The sequence below is a fragment of the Nerophis lumbriciformis genome, linkage group LG29 (assembly GCF_033978685.3).
Source record: "Nerophis lumbriciformis linkage group LG29, RoL_Nlum_v2.1, whole genome shotgun sequence".
Taxonomy (NCBI): domain Eukaryota; kingdom Metazoa; phylum Chordata; class Actinopteri; order Syngnathiformes; family Syngnathidae; genus Nerophis; species Nerophis lumbriciformis.
In genome coordinates, this window is record NC_084576.2 from 8762266 (window position 1) to 8783074 (window position 20809).

Below are 20809 nucleotides of genomic sequence, written 5' to 3' on the forward strand. Positions count from 1 at the left end.
CAGCCACTTGTTAAGCAAGACTAATCTGCTATATCTCTCATCATTGCCTCTCGCAGGCAGGGGGCCAGAGACAAGTACTCGATGCCTGGACATCTTTCTGGCGAAATTACAAGTCCGAGCTATGTTCCTCTTTGTAATCTTTGACTGTCTCATCCTGGGGCGGCATGGCGTGATGGGTAGAGCGGCCGTCCCAGAAACCTGAGGGTTGCAGGTTCGCTCCCCGCCTCTTGACATCCAAATCGCTGCTGTTGTGTCCTTGGGAAGGACACTTCACCCTTGCCCCCAGTGCCGCTCACACTGGTGAATGAATGATGAACGATAGGTGGTGGTCGGAGGGGCCGTAGGCGCAAACTGGCAGCTACGCTTCCGTCAGTCTACCCCAGGGCAGCTGTGGCTAAGAAAGTAGCTTACCACCACCAGGTGTGAATGAATGATGGGTTCTCACTTCTCTGTGAAGCGCTTTGAGTGTCTAGAAAAGTGCTATATAAATCTAATTCATTATCATCATTAGTGTCATTGGAGCCAATGTGTACAACTATGTTCGCATAACTAGTGGTGCGATTAGCCTGTCGTACGTGTTTACTAGGCCTGTTGCGAGTTAGCTCCCTAAGATTAGCTTCAATGTCAGGTGCTCTGGCCCCGGGAATACACTTAATTGTGGCTGGTTTGCTAAGCTTTATGTTTCGGGTGATGGAGTCCCCTATGACTAAGGTGTGGTGCCCGGTAGACTGGGGTGTAGGACTAGCTAAAGGGCTAAATCTATTATGCGTCTCAACCGGTTCACCGTTGCTTATAGGCCGCTTAGGGCTGCTATAAGCTGGGCTAGTCAGCTCGCTACAGCTAACACTAGCAGATGTGTCCGCAACGTCCAAAGTTACGAGATTACGCTGCTCTAACTGGCGGACACGGCCCTCTAGCAGAGCCAACCTATCCATGAGAACGGTGCACGAAGCGCACGGAGCCATACTCACGGTATATTCTTTCACCGAGTGAAGTTCTTGCTGTCCTCAGGGAAGTGGTCGCGACGTGCGAGGAGCAGATTCCTTCAGACCAAAGCCGCCTTTCTCCGCGCTAGTTTCGTAAGCTTAGCAGCTAGCTAGCTGAGGGAGGGGTAGTGAGACAGAGATCGGGTGATTTGCAAGTTAAAAAAGACTACTAAGTATGTTTGGGAGGTAGTAAAGAAAGCTGTAAAACAATTAAAAGCACACAGATAGAACAATACTTAGCTTTTTCACAACAGCAACAGGGAGCAGTCACTCACGGCAAACCGGAACCGGAAGTTCATAGATGGTATAGAGAAGACCAGAATGGCTAAATCCGTCTAGGATTAAGGTTTTTATAATGGCCTTCCCAAAGTCATGCTGAAGAAACAAGTTCATGTCAGAAAACCAACAAATTTAGCTGAACTGCACCAATTTTGTCAAGAGGAGTGGTCAAAAATTTAACCAGAAGCTTGCCCGAAGCTTGTGGATGGCTACCAAAAGCGCCCTATTGCAGTGAAACTTGCCAAGGGACATGTAACCAAATATTAACATTGCTGTATGTATACTTTTGACCCAGCAGATTTGGTCACATTTTTAGTAGACCCATAATAAATTCATAAAAGAACCAAACTTCATGAATGTTTTTTGTGACCAACAAGTATGTGCTCTAATCACTCTATCACAAAACAAAAAGAGTTGTAGAAATTATTGGAAACTCAAGACAGCCATGACATTATGTTCTTTACAAGTGTATGTACATTTTTGACCAGGACTGTATATACATATATATACACCGGTACTTGCATACATATACAGTGCTTGGAGGAGCAATGACAAGAAAGTTGACGTGTCACAACGGCAGATAGTTTGGCGGCGATAACGCTTACCATAACAATGTTGCTACATCTTTTGTCAGGTCACGGCATATAAATGGAGCGTAGTTGTTGTTGTTTTTTTTTGTGTTTTTTATTGCTTAAAAGGCAGCATAGGGCAAACCTCATTTGCTGCATTGTTAGTTGCCTTTTGCTTGTGTTTTTTAATATTTAGAATGCAAAGAAAAAGAAAGATTTTTATTTCACATATGCTGTCAGAGTTTGTAGTTGACGAACCCCAAGATGCAGAGATGGCAGCAGGCTTGGTACAAGAAAACATGGTTTTAATGTTCAAAAATAAGAAAAGGAAAACACGAACCAGAAACCAGGAAGCAGGAACAGGAGTCAGGATCCAGGGAATAGCTTAACGACAGCATACAGCAAACAACGACACGACAGGTTGTAACGACAGCTGGCTGATTGACACCAGGTGTGGCCAGGTGCCAATCAGCCACAGCTGAGGGGACACAGCACTCAGGGAGACAAGTAGGAAATAACCAAAATAAGAGTGTTGACAGGAAATGACAGAGGAAAAACTAAAACTTGACCAAACTGTCAGGGACAAGCCTGACAGTAGCCCCCCTTCCCATAACGGATACCAGACGTTTTAGAACCCCCCCCCCCCCCGAAAAAAAAGTCCAAAGTCACGAGAGGGTGGAGGGAGGACAAGGAGGTGGGCCGCCAGGCCAAGTGTCCCCGCAACCAGCGGGGAAGAGTCAGCTGGCGACGGCGAGTTGAACGCCGCCGCAATTGGCGAGGCGGCTCGTCCGCCGGCGTGGGAGAACCCACCGGAGACGATGGTGGCGCCCTCTGCTGGCCCACCGGAGAAGATGGTGGTGGCGCCCTCTGCTGCTGGCCCACCGGAGAAGAGGGTGATGGCGCCCTCTGCTGCTGGCCCACCGGAGACGAGGATGGTGGCGCCCTCTGCTGCTGGCCCACCGGAGACGAGGATGGTGGCGCCCTCTGCTGCTGGCCCACCGGAGACGAGGATGGTGGCGCCCTCTGCTGCTGGCCCACCGGAGACGAGGATGGTGGCGCCCTCTGCTGCTGGCCCACCGGAGACGAGGATGGTGGCGCCCTCTGCTGCTGGCCCACCGGAGACGAGGATGGTGGCGCCCTCTGCTGCTGGCCCACCGGAGACGAGGATGGTGGCGCCCTCTGCTGCTGGCCCACCGGAGACGAGGATGGTGGCGCCCTCTGCTGCTGGCCCACCGGAGAGGAGGATGGTGGCGCCCTCTGCTGCTGGCCCACCGGAGAGGAGGATGGTGGCGCCGTCTGCTGCTGGCCCACTGGAGAGGAGGATGGTGGCGCCGTCTGCTGCTCCACCGGAGAGGATGGCGCCGTCTGTTGCAGACCCACTGGGGTGAGGAGTAGCTGTGCCTCCCCAGCTGCACAGCCACTCCTAGCCCCCCCCTCAAGGGACGGATCCCAGACGTCCCCAGACAGGCCCACAGACGAAAGGGATGGGTGGGAGAGGGCTTGAAATGCGGCCGAACTCCTCTTCAATTTAGCCATTAATTCTAATGCTTTGTTAAGCCGCTCCGCCATGGAAATCTCCGCGGGGAACGTGTTAACAGGCTGGATTATTATGTCAGAGTTTGTAGTTGACGAACCCCAAGATGCAGAGATGGCAGCAGGCTTGGTACAAGAAAACATGGTTTTAATGTTCAAAAATAAGAAAAGGAAAACACGAACCAGAAACCAGGAAGCAGGAACAGGAGTCAGGATCCAGGGAATAGCTTAACGACAGCATACAGCAAACAACGACACGACAGGTTGTAACGACAATAATCCAGCACTGACTGGAGGAGAAGGCAGGTTTAAATAGCAGCTGGCTGATTGACACCAGGTGTGGCCAGGTGCCAATCAGCCACAGCTGAGGGGACACAGCACTCAGGGAGACAAGTAGGAAATAACCAAAATAAGAGTGTTGACAGGAAATGACAGAGGAAAAACTAAAACTTGACCAAACTGTCAGGGACAAGCCTGACATATGCATTGTAAATGATGGGCAAAATTCCCCAAAACGTGCATTTCCTCTTTAAGAAAGCACTCCTATTCTCATCTCGTTATGTGGATATAAGACACTTGTCTCATAAACAGTCTCTTCCATCCATAACTCTCCACCACTACTGGCAAGACCAAATAACTTTCAAAGTAGCACTGTAGACCTGCATGAGATTGGAATGGACTTCAAGACCATAAGCAATATTTTTTTTGTGAAAGAGTCCACTATTGGCGTAATAATTCTTAAATAGAATAAATAGAGCACCATGCGGGATTTCACCTGGCAGAGTAAGAATGATTGTAAGAAAGATGAGAAACCAGCCCAGAGTTAAATGGGAGGAGCTGGTTCATGATCACAGGGGAGTTGGGAGCACGGTCACCAGGTAAAACATTAGTAACACTGATCCATTCCACTTTGTTGGAATAGATTGCTATCCAATTGTGCCACCATGGTCTCACTGCTCAAGAAGACACATGTAAGGCCCATCTGATGTTTAACAATCAACACCTGAATGACTCAGACAAAATATGAGGGAATGTGATGTGGTTACATGAGACCACAATTGAGCTGTTTTGGCATCAAGTTGAGATGATGAGAAATGCTGAACTTCATGAGCCCCAACAACAGCATCCCTACTTTCAGACATGGAGTTGGAAACTTTCTGCTTTCTCTGACCAAACTCCCCCCTGACATTTTTGCAACCCTGCTGACCTACATGAGGGTTTTGTGGTCAGAGAGGCTGTAGGCCCAAATTGGCAGCCACACTTCAGTCAGTCTACCCCAGGGCAGCTGTTATTAACGTGGCTTACCACCATCAAAGTGTGAATGTGGAGTGAATGAATTATGGGTTCTGAGTTCTCTGTGAAACACTTGAGTGTCTAGAAAAGTGCTATATAAATCTAATCCATCCATCCATCCGTTTTCTACCGCTTGTCCCTTTTGGGGTCGCGGGGGGTGCTGGAGCCTATCTCAGCTGCATTTGGGCGGTAGGCGGGGTACACCCTGGACAAGTCGCCAATCCATTAAATCTTAATCCATTACAAGAAACAACATCTGACATGTCTGCTTGTCCCCAACGTGTTTTCCACCGCGTAGTAAGTGATGTTTTGCATTCGTATGAAATACTTATTTCCCTCAATTAAATACAAAGTAATTCAGAACCTTTATTTAATGTTATTTTTTCAGGACCGTATTCATCTCTGTTACAATAAAACTACAGTACAATTAAAATTATGGACTTTGTATATATTTGTAAGGAGGTAAACCTACATAATTTGGCCACGTAATTACTTATTTTTCTCTTTGTAGTATTCACTTCGATGTTTAAGTACAAAAGTGTGCCAATTGAAACACAGCAAATAAGCAATGAAAGGTACAAAGCAAAAAAATAAAAGCAGAAAAATACGGATGTATTACCTCCTAATTGTTTACACAATGCTTGAAGAATAAAACTGACCAATATATTTTAGTATTGAGGGATTATGTAAGGGTCCCAACACGATTGATTCTTTAATCAATCAAGAGTTGTGTCTCAGTATATTTGTACATGGAGCGTACAGATACAAAGAAAATAAGAGCGCTCCATGCTGAGTTCCAATGTGTTGTCCTGCTGTTGCAAGGGTCACTGGCTGTGACACACAGGCGTCTCTCTGACTATACTTAAAGAATAGTACATACTGTACTGTCAATACTGTAGCCACTGGCCTCTCAGGCTAAAGAAAATATTTGATAATTATTGTGTCTATAACTTGTGGACAATCTTGTGTCACAGTCATTTTACTTGACTGAACAACTAACAAACATGGCAGCTTGTAATAAACCATACAGTTGTACTTCTGTTTGTTTTAATCTTATCTAAAAGGTCCTAAAAAAATATACAGTACAGGCCAAAGGTTTGGACACACCCTGGTCAAAAACCAATTAGGTTTGTAAATAAAGGTTCCACTGCATTTCAATTAAGGTATACAAGATGTTCAATGTTCATTAATCCATTTCATTTGTTTTTCTACATGTAAAACTCTTAATTACTCTCGATAAAATGTGTTTTGTGTGATTTTTTTTAATGTCTGAAAGGATACATTGGATTTACATGATTTCATATACACATACAGTATAGGACAAAAGTTTGGACACACCTTCTCATTCAATGCATTTTCTTTATTTTCATGACTATTTACATTGTAGATTGTCACTGAAAGCATCAAAACTATGAATGAACACATGTGGAGTTATGTACTTAACAAAAAAAGATTAAATAACTGAAAACTTAGCTTCAAGAGGTAGACACCTGAAATGGTTTTCACTTCACAGGTGTGCTTGAAGCTCATCGAGAGAATGCCAAGAGTGTGCAAAGCAGTAATCAGAGCAAAAGGTGGCTATTTTGAAGAAACTAGAATATAAAACATGTTTTCAGTTATTTCACCTTTTTTTGTAACAAAGAAGTTGGGAAAGGTGGCAATAAATACTGATAAAGTTGAGGAATGCTCATCAAACACTTATTTGGAACATCCCACTAGTGTGCAGGCTAATTGGGAACAGGTGGGTGCCATGATTGGGTATAAAAACAGCTTCCCAAAAAATGCTCAGTCTTTCACAAGAAAGGATGGGACGAGGTGCATCCCTTTGTTCACAACTGCGTGAGCAAATAGTCAAAACAGTTTAACAACATTTACGGTCCATAATATCATCAAAAGGTTCAGAGAATCTGGAGAAATCACTCCACGTAAGCGGCATGGCCGGAAACCAACATTGAATGACCGTGACCTTCGATTCCTCAGACGGCACTGTATCAAAAACCGACATCAATCTCTGAAGGATATCACCACATGGGCTCAGGTACACTTCAGAAAACCACTGTCACTAAATATAGTTGGTCGCTACATCTGTAAGTGCAAGTAAAAGCTCTACTATGCAAAGCGAAAGCCATTAATCAACAATATCCAGAAACGCCGCCGGCTTCTCTGGGCCCGAGATCATCTAAGATGGACTCATGCAAAGTGGAAAAGTGTTCTGTGGTCTGACGAGTCCACATTTCAAATTGTTTTTGGAAATATTCGACATCGTGTCATCCGGACCAAAGGGGAAGCGAACCATCCACACTGTTGTAGACGCAAAGTTGAAAAGCCAGCATCTATGATGGTATGGGGGTGCATTAGTGCCCAAGGCATGGGTAATTTACACATCTGTGAAGGCACCATTAATGCTGAAGTACATACAGGTTTTGGAACAACATATGCTGCCATCTAAGCGCCGTCTTTTTCATGGACGCCCCTGCTTATTTCAGCAAGACAATGCCAAGCCACATTCAGCACGTGTTACAACAGCGTGGCTTTGTAAAAAAAAGAGTGCGGGTACTTTCCTGGCCCGCCTGCAGTCCAGACCTGTCTCCCATCGAAAATGTGTGGCGCATTATGAAGCGTAAAATACGACAGCGGAGACCCCGGACGACTGAAGCTCTACATAAAACAAGAATGGGAAAGAATTCCACTTTCAAAGCTTCAAAAATTAGTTTCCTCAGTTCCCAATCGTTTATTGAGTGTTGTTAAAAGAAAAGGTGATGTAACACAGTGGTGAACATGCCTTTTGCCAACTTCTTTGTCACGTGTTGCTGGCATCAAATTCTAAAGTTAATGATTATTTGCAAAAAAAAAAAATGTTTATCAGTTTGAACATCAAATATGTTGTCTTTGTAGCATATTCAACTGAATATGGGTTGAAAATGATTTGCAAATCATCTAAATCTAACACAATTTCCCAACTCATATGGAAACGGGGTTTGTATATAAATAAAGGAGACCCAGTGCCATCCATCCATCCATCTTCTTCCGCTTATCCGAGGTCGGGTCGCGGGGGCAGCAGCCTAAGCAGGGAAGCCCAGACTTCCCTCTCCCCAGCCACTTCGTCCAGCTCCTCCTGTGGGACCCCGAGGCGTTCCCAGGCCAGCCGGGAGACATAGTCTTCCCAACGTGTCCTGGGTCTTCCCCGCGGCCTCCTACCGGTCGGACGTGCCCTAAACACCTCCCTAGGGAGGCGTTCGGGTGGCATCCTGACCAGATGCCCGAACCACCTCATCTGGCTCCTCTCGATGTGGAGGAGCAGCGGCTTTACTTTGAGCTCCCCCCGGATGGCAGAGCTTCTCACCCTATCTCTAAGGGAGAGCCCCGCCACCCGGCGGCAGAAACTCATTTCGGCCGCTTGTACCCGTGATCTTGTCCTTTCGGTCATAACCCAAAGCTCATGACCATAGGTGAGGATGGGAACGTAGATCGACCGGTAAATTGAGAGCTTTGCCTTCCGGCTCAGCTCCTTCTTCACCACAACGGATCGATACAGCGTCCGCATTACTGAAGACGCCGCACCGATCCGCCTGTCGATCTCACGATCCACTCTTCCCTCACTCGTGAACAAGACTCCGAGGTACTTGAACTCCTCCACTTGGGGCAAGATCTCCACCCTTTTCCGGGCGAGAACCATGGACTCGGACTTGGAGGTGCTGATTCTCATCCCAGTCGCTTCACACTCGGCTGCGAACCGATCCAGTGAGAGCTGAAGATCTTGGCCAGATGAAGCCATCAGGACCACATCATCTGCAAAAAGCAGAGACCTAATCCTGCAGCCACCAAACCAGATCCCCTCAACGCCTTGACTGCGCCTAGAAATTCTGTCCATAAAAGTTATGAACAGAATCGGTGACAAAGGGCAGCCTTGGCGGACCCAGTGATTTATTTAAAATGTTCCCTTTTTTAAAATTTTTTAATTTTTTTTGAGTGCTCCTCTCTGAGCTGCCACTTTACCGTGGTAGAGGAGTTTGCGTGTCCCAATGATCCTAGGAGCTATGTTGTCCGGGGGATCCATGCCCCCTGGTAGGGTCTCCCAAGACAAACAGGTCTTAGGTGAGGGATCAGACAAAGAGCAGCTCGAAGACTTCTATGGAAATACAAGAACCGAGACTCAGATTTCCCTCGCCCGGACGCGGGTCACCGGGGCCCCTCTCTGGAGCCAGGCCCGGAGTTGGGGCACGATGACGAGCGCCTGGTGGCCGGGCCTGTCCCCATGGGGCCCGGCCGGGCACAGCCCGAAGAGGCAACGTGGGTCCCCCCTCCAATTGGCTCACCACCCATAGCAAGGGCCATAGAGGTCGGGTGCAATGTGAGCTGGGCGGCAGCCGAAGACAGGGCACTTGGCGGTCCGATCCTCGGCTACAGAAGCTAGCTCTTGGGACGTGGAACGTCACCTCGCTGGGGGGAAGGAGCCTGAGCTAGTGCGCGAGGTCGAGAAGTTCCGGCTAGATATAGTCAGACTCACTTTGACGCACAGCAAGGGCTCTGGAACCAGTTCTCTCGAGAGGGGCTGGACTCTCTTCCACTCTGGCGTTGCCAGCAGTGAGAGGCGACGGGCTGGGGTGGCAATTCTTGTTGCCCCCCGGCTCAGAGCCTGCATGTTGGAGTTCAACCCGGTGGACGAGAGGGTAGCTTCCCTCCGCCTTCGGGTGGGCGGGGCGGATCCTGACTGTTGTTTGCGCTTACGCGCCAAACAGCAGCTCAGAGTACCCACCCTTTTTGGATTCACTCGAGGGAGTACTTGAGGGTGCTCCCCCGGGTGATTCCCTCGTTCTACTGGGGGACTTCAACGCTCATATTGGCAACGACAGTGAAACCTGGAGAGGCGTGATTGGGAAGAATGGCCGCCCGGATCTGAACCCGAGTGGTGTTTTGTTATTGGACTTTTGTGCCCGTCACGGATTGTCCATAACGAACACCATGTTCAAGCATAAGGGTGTCCATATGTGCACTTGGCACCAGGACACCCTAGGCCGCAGTTCCATGATCGACATTGTAGTTGTGTCATTGGATTTGCGGCCTCATGTTTTGGACACTCGGGTGAAGAGAGGGGCGGAGCTTTCTACCGATCACCACCTGGTGGTGAGTTGGCTGCGATGGTGGGGGAGGATGCCGGACAGACCTGGCAGGCCCAAACGCATTGTGAGGGTTTGCTGGGAACGTCTGGCAGAGTCTCCTGTCAGAGAGAGTTTCAATTCCCACCTCCGGAAGAACTTTGAACATGTCACGAGGGAGGTGCTGGACATTGAGTCCGAGTGGACCATGTTCCGCACCTCTATTGTCGAGGCGGCTGATTGGAGCTGTGGCCGCAAGGTAGTTGGTGCCTGTCGTGGCGGTAATCCTAGAACCCGTTGGTGGACACCGGCGGTGAGGGATGCCGTCAAGCTGAGTGTGAAGCGACTGGGATGAGAATCAGCACCTCCAAGTCCGAGTTCATGGTTCTCGCCCCGAAAAGGGTGGAGTGCCATCTCCGGGTTGGGGAGGAGATCTTGCCCCAAGTGGAGGAGTTCAAGTACCTCGGAGTCTTGTTCACGAGTGAGGGAAGAGTGGATTGTGAGATCGACAGGCGGATCGGTGCGGCGTCTTCAGTAATGCGGACGCTGTATCGATCCGTTGTGGTGAAGAAGGAGCTGAGCTGTAAGGTAAAGCTCTGAATTTACTGGTCGATCTACGTTCCCATCCTCACCTAAGGTCATGAGCTTTGGGTTATGACCGTGGCGGGTCTCTCCCTTAGAGATAGGGTGAGAAGCTCTGCCATCCGGGAGGAACTCAATGTAAAGCCGCTGCTCCTCCTCATTGAGAGGAGCCAGATGAGGTGGTTCGGGCATCTGGTCAGGATGTCACCCGAACGCCTCCCTAGGGAGGTGTTTAGGGCACGTCCGACCGGTAGGAGACCACGGGGAAGACCCAGGACACGTTGGGAAGACTATGTCTCCCGGCTGGCCTGGGAACGCCTCGGGATTCCCCGGGAAGAGCTGGACGAAGTGGCTGGGGAAAGGGAAGTCTGGGCTTCCCTGCTTAGGCTGCTGCCCCCGCGACCCGACCTCGGATAAGCGGAAGAAGATGGATGGATGGATTTTTTGAGTGGCTTAATATTGGCCTGTGGATTACTGGATCGCGTAGACTGTGGATTGATGATAGTGGCCATTGTGAGTTAAGTGGCGTTTACTTCAAACTGACACTAACTTTTATTAGCAAGCGTGACTTTGAGACTTTGAGGAATTATTGTTGTACAAACTTTTGTGTGGTGTTGCTTCCTTATATGTGATGATTCCAAGCTGATTATCATCTACCAGTGCGTAGTACAAGTTCTGTCTTGAATTATCAATATTTAAAAAAGGAATCTCAGCGAATGACTCCCCAAACCCGGCATCCCTTGTTTAGGCACTGGATTCCATGAAATGATAGATGGATAGGCAGACTAGTTTGTTACACGCAATGTTTAGCTGTACAGTAACCGAGACGCTATACAAAAACCAGGTCAAAATGGTTTTGAAAATTAACACGAAATGTGGACATACAAAAAACGGGGTACCACTGTAGTAGCATTTGTACAAATAGGAATCTGCCATCCTAAATATACCCCCTCACACCTGTAGTAATTCTGATCATTTCTCTCCATCACTTTTCCAGCTCCTGTGCTTAGTCGGAGAGGCTTTTGACAACTACAGCGACGACGTTTGCGGAGCTGTGGTCAACATCCGCACTAAAGGAGATAAAATCGCTGTTTGGACATCGAACTATGACAACCGTGAAGCTGTAACACACATAGGGTGAGGATATTCCCGTCTGCAGATTTGGAACTGCCAGCCAGTCCTTCTCATATTTTTTTCCCATCAACAGGAGAGTTTACAAGGAGCGCTTGAGGCTCCCTATGAAGATAACTATTGGCTACCAATCTCACTCTGACACAGCAACCAAGAGTGGCTCGACCACCAAAAACAAATATGTTGTTTGAGAAGTATGTTTACTTTTTTGCAAATACTGTGCGGAAGGCAATCCAAGACTACATACCAAATACCTGCCCAAGACTTGGACCACAGAATTAGCTGAGTTTCCATCTTCCAAAACAATAACACTTTGTTTACATGGATAGCAATATTTTGGTATTAACCGCCTTAATACACTGCCTCTGGAGGGGAAGTGCTACTTTTAAAAAGTAGACATGAAGTTTCGAAGTAGATGATGACATTGTAAACATGTTAACAGGAATATAAATTGAACATGTATAAGCATCCATCAAAATATGGTGGTAGGTTATTGCAGTTTATGTAAACAGCCCATACCATATTATATCACTGGTTTCTATTTAGAGTGGGTCAAAATCTTACGCTCAAATATGTACACCTTTTTTTTCTTTTTATAGTTGTAAACTATTCAAAGAAGAAACATAATATTTTCTACAGCACAAGTGGTTTGCTGTAATTGTGTAAGACCTTAAACCTTTGTAATTTATTCTATCACGTTGCCTGATTATCATTAAGTTGTGTGACATGGTTTTATGCTTTTTTGTTGCACGTGATATTTGTTGGGAAATATATTTAATTAATGACTGTTATTTGTTGAGTGTTAATGATTAAAATATAATTTTGCAATGGATTGTGTGTGTTTTTTTATTTTATTTATTTCTTGTGGTACACTATATCCACGCTAGTTGTGTAACCACATTCCGAGACCCCCTGCAAATAGTGGAAAAAACGTAAAAAATAGATCAGTGGTTCTCAACTAGTTTGGCTGTAGGACCCGTCATCTTTTTAATGACAAGCAGCGTTCCAAATTTTGGAAACGTTTTATCTCACATTTTTCAAACACTTTCTATTTAGTGGAAAAAGAGGACACTTTAAATTCTAAGTTATGTAAAATAAGTGTGCTAGCACAAAACAAGTTTGATAATTATTTCAGGAACATATTTTAATCAAACTTAAAATTATTTTAATACGGTAGGTTCTCAATGAAGAGTTCAGTTGAGTTTATCAAAGCTTTTATTTTGAAGTACTGTAAATCTGAACATAAATGAAGTATGTCAGAATGCAGCTGGGATAGGATCCAGCACTTCAGCGACCACGAGAGGGACAAGCGTTGAATGTTGAGAATGGCTGGAATTATAACTTACAGACATTTTTTGGTCGACATTCATCATAAACAAACTTTTTAAAGGGTTCATATTGTGCAAAACCAATGTTTCTTGCTTGTTGGCACCTTTGTTTTTGTATATTTGCCAACATTTTTAATTCATCCAGCCATCCATTTCTTAACGCTTGTCCCTTTCAGGCGGGCGGGTGTGGAGCCTATCCCAGCTGTCCAGGTACACCCTGGACAAGTCGCCAACTAATCACAACAATGGAAATATATGGTAAATATTTCTAAAACAATCCTGCCTTGTTCCAAACAAACTGATTGAGATTTGCTATATAAATGTGTTTGTCACAATGTGTTGCTGGTGACGAACCCCAAAATGCAGAGAAGGCAGGCTTGGTAAAAGAAAACATGGTTTAATGTCCAAAAGTAAAAATAAAGAAGAGACACAAACCAGGAACGGCCAAACTGGAAAACGGGAAACAGGATCCAGCAAACAGGAACTAGGAACAAAAAACAGCACGCTGCCAACAGCTACAGGATTCAGGTATAAACGACAAAACAGGTAGGAGCTACAACGACATGTATTACAATGACAAGTATTCATGACAATAATCCAGCGCAGAGTGGAGTACAGGGCAGGTCTAAATAGCAGCTGGCTGATTGACACCAGGTGTGGCCCAGTGCCAATCAGCCACAGCTGAGGGGAAAAAGCAGGGGAGATAATCAGGAAATAACCAAAATAAGAGCGCTGACAGGAAACAAAGACAAATGCAGAGGAAAAACTAAAACATGGCCAAACTGTCAGACAGGAAACAAAGACAAACGCAGAGGAAAAACTAAAACATGGCCAAACTGTCAGGGACAAGCCTGACAGTGTTACTGTTAAATCAATTTGTTATATAAATTATATCTCCATACATAATGGTTTTCCAGTTAACACTTGGTCAAGTACGCTGTTTTTATCTTCAAAATCAGTCCAAGGTGCTCTCTTATTGGTTCTAATAATCAGCACAGATCACTATACCCTTCTCCAGCATCAACTAAAGTAAAAAGTGCGTGCTTAACTTTTTAATGTACTTACTTGAACGCTGGGCCCAGCGAGACTTTGCCGGACATACAGTATAGTACGCAGCCTGGCTAATGGCCCTGCCTCCGCTTATGGGCAATAGAGGATTTAACCAAAACTATATTTAATCGCCCTACAATTTATGGCGCCCTACAATTTAACACGCCCTACAATTTATGGCGACAGTTGATCCAATGAATCAGTAAAACCAATAACAGAAGATACTGTGTACGACCATTTGTAATGACATATTAGTATGTAGCTGAGAGAGGCTATGTATAATGCTGTATGGTTGCAAATATTGTTTTAAATTCTGAGACAGATACAACACGTAGCGTGTATACTTTTAGCTTTATGGCCCTGAAGGGTGCTGTTCGAGAAAGCTAATAAACTGACCTTTGAGATGTGTTCATCTGATCGGTTCCAAGGATTCTTCACTTTCTCTCAAACTCTAGCTTGTACAATCCTCCGTTGTTTCCATTTTTAATTAAAAAAAAGTAGTTTATATAGTCCTAACTTACGCTTTGTCAGTATGGGAGCGTATTGCTAAAACTACAAACATAGCGGACGCAGCAAAGAAGCGATCCAGCCAATTGAAGAGGACTAAGGATAGACAAAGTCATGTGCATGTAAAAACGTCGCCCCCAAAATAACTCAAAAGAAAGAGGCTTCAAGATGGACCCCCATGGAGAGAACGATTTATTTTGTTTACAATATGTTAAAACTTTACAAGCACACATTTTTGCTCTAATGATCATACTTTCCAACCCTCCCGGATTTTCCGGGAGACTCCCGAAATTCAGCGCCTCTCCCGAAAACCTCCCGGGACAAATTTTCTCCCGAAATTCTCCCGATTTTCAGGCGGAGCTGGAGGCCGCGCCCCCTCCAGCTACATGCGGACCTGAGTGAGGATAGCCTTTTTTCACGTCCGTTTTCCCACGATATAAACGCGTGCCTGCCCAATCACGTTATTCCATGGCGTCCGGCATACCGCCGATGAGCATGGTGCAGATGGAGAAGATCTTCTCGGCGTCCGTGTTGGCGCACACGTTGCCAAAGCCGACGCTGGTCAGGCTGCTGAGGGTGAAGTAGAGCGCGGCGATGTACGAGCTGCGCACCGACGGGCCGCCGACCGTGTTGTTGACGTAGGGCATCTCCAGGTGTTTGCCCAGCTCATGGAGCCATCCTTGGGGAAGAGACGGGAGGACAACAGGGTGACAAGAACTAAATCATCCAGACTAGAGCTACATTGTATTATGTTTATCTTACCTAAAAATAAATATATTTATTAATTTTAAAAAAATAAATTTTTACTATATTTTGCTAAAAACATCAAAATTAATTGTATTTGTATTTTTTCTGACTCCTTATTACATCCAGCCATAGAATTATACATTATAATAAACATATTTGAAATTATAAATTTTAAATGATCATAATAATTCATTTAAAATGACCATATTTAATTATTAAAATAATTGCTTGTTTATCAACAACTTTAGCATTTTATTCATTACATTTTGAAGCTCCCAGAAGCCAAGTTATGTTATATTCCTTAAGATTTATTCATGCAAGTTTGAAGTATCAATTATCTAAACACAGTTTTGTTTGCATATTTTCAGGATATATATATATATATATATATATATATATATATATATATATATGAAATACTTGACTTGGTGAATTCTAGCTGTAAATATACTCCTCCCCTCTTAACCACGCCCCCAACCACGCCCCCCCCCGAACCCCCACCCCACCTCCCGAAATTGGAGGTCTCAAGGTTGGCAAGTATGCTAATTCAACCGTCAAAAAGGACTGGGAAGAAGCGGAGCGTGTCTGGGCCCACCCCTGTGCCACAAGCAGCATTCCAAAAAGGAAATGAAGCAACTGAACCCTACAAGAGCAAGCGCTTGGCGGCTTGGTAATGGAGACAATGAAAAACTCCATGAGGGAAGAAACCTCGGACACAACCCAGGCTCTTTGGGTGGGCCGTGTGTCTCGATCAGTTTGGTAGAGAAAGACAGAGTAGAGGGACAAAGGTCATGAAAGATAAATATAAAATACAAACCCCGTTTTCGTATGAGTTGGGAAAGTGTGTTAGATGTAAATATACCATATTTCCTTAAATTAGCGCCGGGGCGGTAATTAATTTAAAACCTCTTCTCACTCTGGCGCTTACCCAAGGCATGCGGTAAATTTAGGCCTGCGCTTATAAATTTGAGTGTGATGTAAGGATACCATCATGAAAAGCACATTTAATAAAAAAAACGTTATTATGGTCTTACCTTTACTTATAAATGAAGTCCATGCACAGCTCCTTCTGAACAAAAGCATCAGTAACTTGTTTATAGAAGTCTTCCTTATCTTTCTTCAGTTTTAAAAGTCTCTCTGTCTCGATGGAGATCTTCCTTTCAGTATTACCTCCTGCTTCGATTGAAAGTCCAGTTTAGAAAACTGTTTTATTTTAGATATGTAATCCTCCATGTTAAAAGTGCAAGCGAGAGGAAAAAATAAACGATCACTGCTAACTGTTGCTGCTTGTTGTCACTTCTTCTGCAGCCGAGTAGTCGCAAGAAGGATCACTAGCGCCCTCTACCACCAGGAGTCGGGAGTCATTTCATAACTCATATTTTACACACGCAGCTACGGTATATTAATAAAACATAGCTGCTTACTGTTCTTTTTAGCATATTCAATAGCTTGGACCTTAAATCCTACTGAATAGCTCTTTATCTTCTTTCCTTTATGAGATTTCAAATTATTGAAATCAGCCTCCTCCATTTTGAAAATGATGAGAGGTGAAGTGTCACTCGTGACGTGAAGAGTTTGACCCGGCGGAAATTCTAGACATGCGCTGATAAAAATAATATTTTGCGAAACGAGTTTGACCCGGCGGTAATTCTAGGCAGGCGCATACTATATACACGGCGGCAATTCAAGAAAATACGGTGAACGGAATACAATGATTTGCAAATCATTTTCAACCCATATTCAGTTGAATATACTACAAGGACAACATATTTGATGTTCAAACTGATTAACATTTTTTGCAAATAATCATTAACTTTAGAATTTGATGCCAGCAACACATGACAAAGAAGTTGGGAAATGTGGAAATATATACTGATAAAGTTGAGGAATGTTCATCAAACACTTATTTGGAACATCCCACAGGTGTGCAGGCTAATTGGGAACAGGTGGGTGCCATGATTGGGTATAAAAACAGCTTCCCAAAAAATGCTCAGTCTTTCACAAGAAAGGATGGTGCGAGGTACACCCCTTTGTCCACAACTGCGTGAGCAAATAGTCATACAGTTTAAGAACAACGTTTCTCAAAGTGCAATTGCAAGAAATTTAGGGATTTCAACATCTACGGTCCATAATATCATCAAAAGATTCAGAGAATCTGGAGAAATCACTCCACGTAAGCGGCATAGCTTCGATCCCTCAGACGGCACTGTATCAAAAACTGACATCAATCTCTAAAGGATATCACCACATGGGCTCAGGAACACTTCAGAAAACCACTGTCACTAAATACAGTTGGTCGCTACATCTGTAAGTGCAAGTTAAAGCTCTACTATGCAAAGCGAAAGCCATTTATCAACAACATCCAGAAACGCCGCCAGCTTCTCTGGGCCCGAGATCATCTAAGATGGACTCATGCAAAGCGGAAAAGTGTTCTGTGGTCTGACGAGTCCACATTTCAAATAGTTTTTGGAAATATTCGACATCGTGACATGCGGACCAAAGGGGAAACGAACCATCCAGACTGTTATCGACGCAAAGTTCAAAAGCCAGCATCTGTGATGGTATGAGGGTGCATTAGTGCCCAAGGCATGGGTAACTTAGACATCTGTGAAGGTGTGATGTACCCGAGTCGTAGGATATTAAAATCTAATACAATTTTGCTAAAAACTAATATAAATATTAAGAACCCAATGCAGTGAGAGCAACCGTCCCAAAATAAGGAAAGATAATGATGCTGAGTTACAATTTATTACAATACAAATTAAAAAACAGTCAAGTTAATAACACTAAAAATACCAATTGGTAAACAAAATATGGTGAGGGTACAGCCACGACAAGCGTGGTCAGTGTCCTGGCTCCGCTCACTTCCACGGCGGCCTCCTGCATACAAATTAAAATCGGAGGCAGGCCACGGGGATAAAATAATTTAAAAACACGGAGACGCTCTCAGGGCTGACGTCACGCTTACACACAAGGCAGGGGAAACCCTGCCCCCTGCTGTAATTTCGCGTAAGCGTTTTGGGTACGCCCACCCTCCTCGCCAGTCTCCGGTCACTCGCGGGACCTACGTGGCCATACTTGTCCCGGCTCGCTCCGCCTCTTGGTCTCTCCTGGGGGTCACCGCAGGTCTCCGGGTCCCGATCGCTCCTGCTCACAGAACATATTGCGCCACATTAGTGCCAAAAATCCGAGCGCATAAAAACTGTTATCGCGCGCTGATTCTCCACTTCGTGCGCGCGCGCGACACCCTTTTGCGCGCGCGTGGTGCCTTTTTGCGCGCGCGCGGGGCCTTTCTGTGCGAGCGGGGTGCCTTTTTGCGCGCGCGCGGTGCCTTTCTGCGCGTGCGCGACGCCTTTCTGCGCGCTCTCTGTGTACTCCTGGCATCTCTCCTCGCGCTGTCATGTTTCTTTTTGGCACTTTGGGGGCGGGTATGCTTAGACGGCCCCTCCTTTCTGATTGGCTGTGAGCATTTTTCATATGACCAATGATTCTCCAGCGTAGCAACGTTGTAGCCATCTTACCTCGGACATCTAGCCTCAATCATTACATTGATGTCAATGGTACATGTACTAATTAAATTACCATAACTTGCTCGATTTTCGACCAATTTACAAACGGTTTGCCTTGTTACAAATCTTATTACATGTAGATATGACATAGGATGCTGTTCCTGTTGAAATTACCTCTTTCGCTTTAAAAAAAAAAGACTTATTTGTGCAACATAGTTGTGTAGGGTCAGTGTTAGTCAGTTCTCTGATTATTTTAAACTGTTTCAGAATACATTATTAAAAGCTATTTTTAACATTTTAAAAACAAAATTCAAAGATTATTTCATTAATTTTATGGCTGAATCAAAAGAAATTCCATAAATTAGAAAACAAATGTTCAAGAAGAAGTGAAAATATAAAATAATGTTATGGTTGGATGTTATTGCTGGTGGACCAGTTCTGGCTGAAAGATGTGATTATGGTGTTTGTTGTCTTATTATTTATTTGGGTCACATTTTGTATTACCCTGTATTGTGTTTATGTGGTATGAAATAACCTTCATCAGCGCGCGACATTTTTTTATCCACTTCTTCCTCCGTAAATCTTGATACATATTGACGATGACCTGCCCTGCTATACTTCTGATTGGCTCTGAGCATTTTTCAGCATTTTTCGCCTGACCAATCAGAAAGAAGGGGCCGTCCAAGCATACCCGCCCCCAAAGTGCCAAAAAGAAACATGACAGCGCGAGGAGAGATGCCAGGAGTACACAGAGAGCGCGCAGAAAGGCGTCGCGCGCGCGCAGAAAGACACCGCGCGCGCACAAAAAGGCACCGCGCGCGCAAAAAGGCACCATGCATGCGCAAAAGGGTGTCGCACGCGCACGAAGTGGAGAATCAGCGCGCGATAACAGTTTTTATGCGCTCGGATTTTTGGCACTAATGTGACGGCATAGTTCGCTCCGGTAGCCTGCGGGTCTGCTGGGTAGTCCTGGGGATTCCTTCCCAACCTGCGCGCGTTCACCCGGTCCTCCTTGTCAAGCCTGTCGATCCTCCTGGTCGCTGCTTTTTAAATGTGTGCAGCCCTAATGCTCCGCAAGTGCGTCTGATTTCAGGTGCCGTTCGATTGGGCACTTTGGTTGTCAGGGGCAACAAGCTAAAAGGGGCAACGTCTTAAAATGCCAACAAAGTCCACAAGGAATAGAAACATGCAATTAAAAATACAGTCAAAGTCCGCAAAGTGTAAAAACATGCAATTAAAAATACAATCAAAGTCTGCAACGTGTAAAAACATGCAATTAAAAACACAATCAAATTCCACAGCAATAAAACATGCAATTAAAATCCACAACAATAAAAACACTCAAAGACATGCATGGCAATGAAACAGAAAAAAAAAAAATCCCCTACTTGTGTCCCATCACAAAGGCACCATTAATGCTGAAAGGTACATACAGGTTTTGGAACAACATATGCTGCCATCTAAGCGCCGTCTTTTTCATGGACGCCCCTGCTTTTTTCGGCAAGACAATGCCAAGCCACATTCAGCACGTGTTACAACAGTGTGGCTTCGTAAAAAAAGAGTGCGGGTACTTTCCTGGCTCGCCTGCAGTCCAGACCTGTCTCCCATCAAAAATGTGTGGCACATTATGAAGCGTAAAATACGACAGCGGAGACCCCGGACTGTTGAACGACTGAAGCTCTACATAAAACAAGAATGGGAAAGAATTCCACTTTCAAAGCTTCAACAATTAGTTTCCTCAGTTCCAAATCGTTTATTGAGTGTTGTTAAAAGAAAAGGTGATGTAACACAGTGGTGAACATGTCCTTTCCCAACTACTTTGGCACGTGTTGCAGCCATGAAATTCTAAGTTAATTATTATTTGCAAAAAAAAAAATAAAGTTTATGAGTTTGAACATCAAATATCTTGTCTTTGTAGTGCATTCAATTGAATATGGGTTGAAAAGGAATTGCAAATCATTGTATTCCGTTTATATTTACATCTAACACAATTTCCCAACTCATATGGAAACAGGGTTTGTAATTCAAAAGAAGTAGGATGGAGCAGAGCCTATTTAATTACACCCCTGTCACATAAAGAACACCTGATAGTAATATCAGACACTTTACTTCAAATGATACAAGCCTATTGGGTGTTTAGCGTTACTCATTTCTGCAGCAGTCTAACTTTATAACAGTCACCAATGTGGTTAGCTAGCA

General features: G+C 44.9%; 2 protein-coding genes across 2 annotated transcripts in view; one reads left to right on the forward strand and one right to left on the reverse strand.

The window, feature by feature from the left end:
* Positions 1-12301, forward strand: part of eif4eb (eukaryotic translation initiation factor 4eb) — a 31939-nt gene extending 19638 nt beyond the window's left edge. The window contains exons 6-7 of the mRNA XM_061925074.1: positions 11336-11475; positions 11546-12301. Coding sequence (XP_061781058.1) covers positions 11336-11475; positions 11546-11660 — 255 coding nt within the window. The 3' untranslated portion in view covers positions 11661-12301. The remainder of the gene's footprint in view (positions 1-11335; positions 11476-11545) is intronic.
* A 440-nt stretch (positions 12302-12741) lies between these two features.
* On the reverse strand, positions 12742-16379 carry LOC133571871 (voltage-gated delayed rectifier potassium channel KCNH4-like). The gene is made up of 2 exons (XM_061924391.1): positions 16136-16379; positions 12742-15033 (listed from the first exon to the last, which is right to left on the reverse strand). Exons 1-2 carry the CDS (start codon positions 16182-16184, stop codon positions 14816-14818), a joined length of 267 nt encoding a protein of 88 aa, XP_061780375.1. The 5' UTR covers positions 16185-16379; the 3' UTR covers positions 12742-14815.
* Between the last annotated feature and the right edge of the window lie 4430 nt (positions 16380-20809).

Excerpts from the sequence above, each read along its gene's own strand:
- LOC133571871 (XM_061924391.1), bottom strand. The coding sequence starts at position 16,184 with ATGCTTTTGTTCAGAAGGAGCTGTGCATGGACTTCATTTATAAGTAAA. Across the intron at positions 15,034-16,135 it reads GACTTCATTTATAAGTAAAG|GATGGCTCCATGAGCTGGGC; the intron begins GTAAGACCATAA and ends CTCTTCCCCAAG.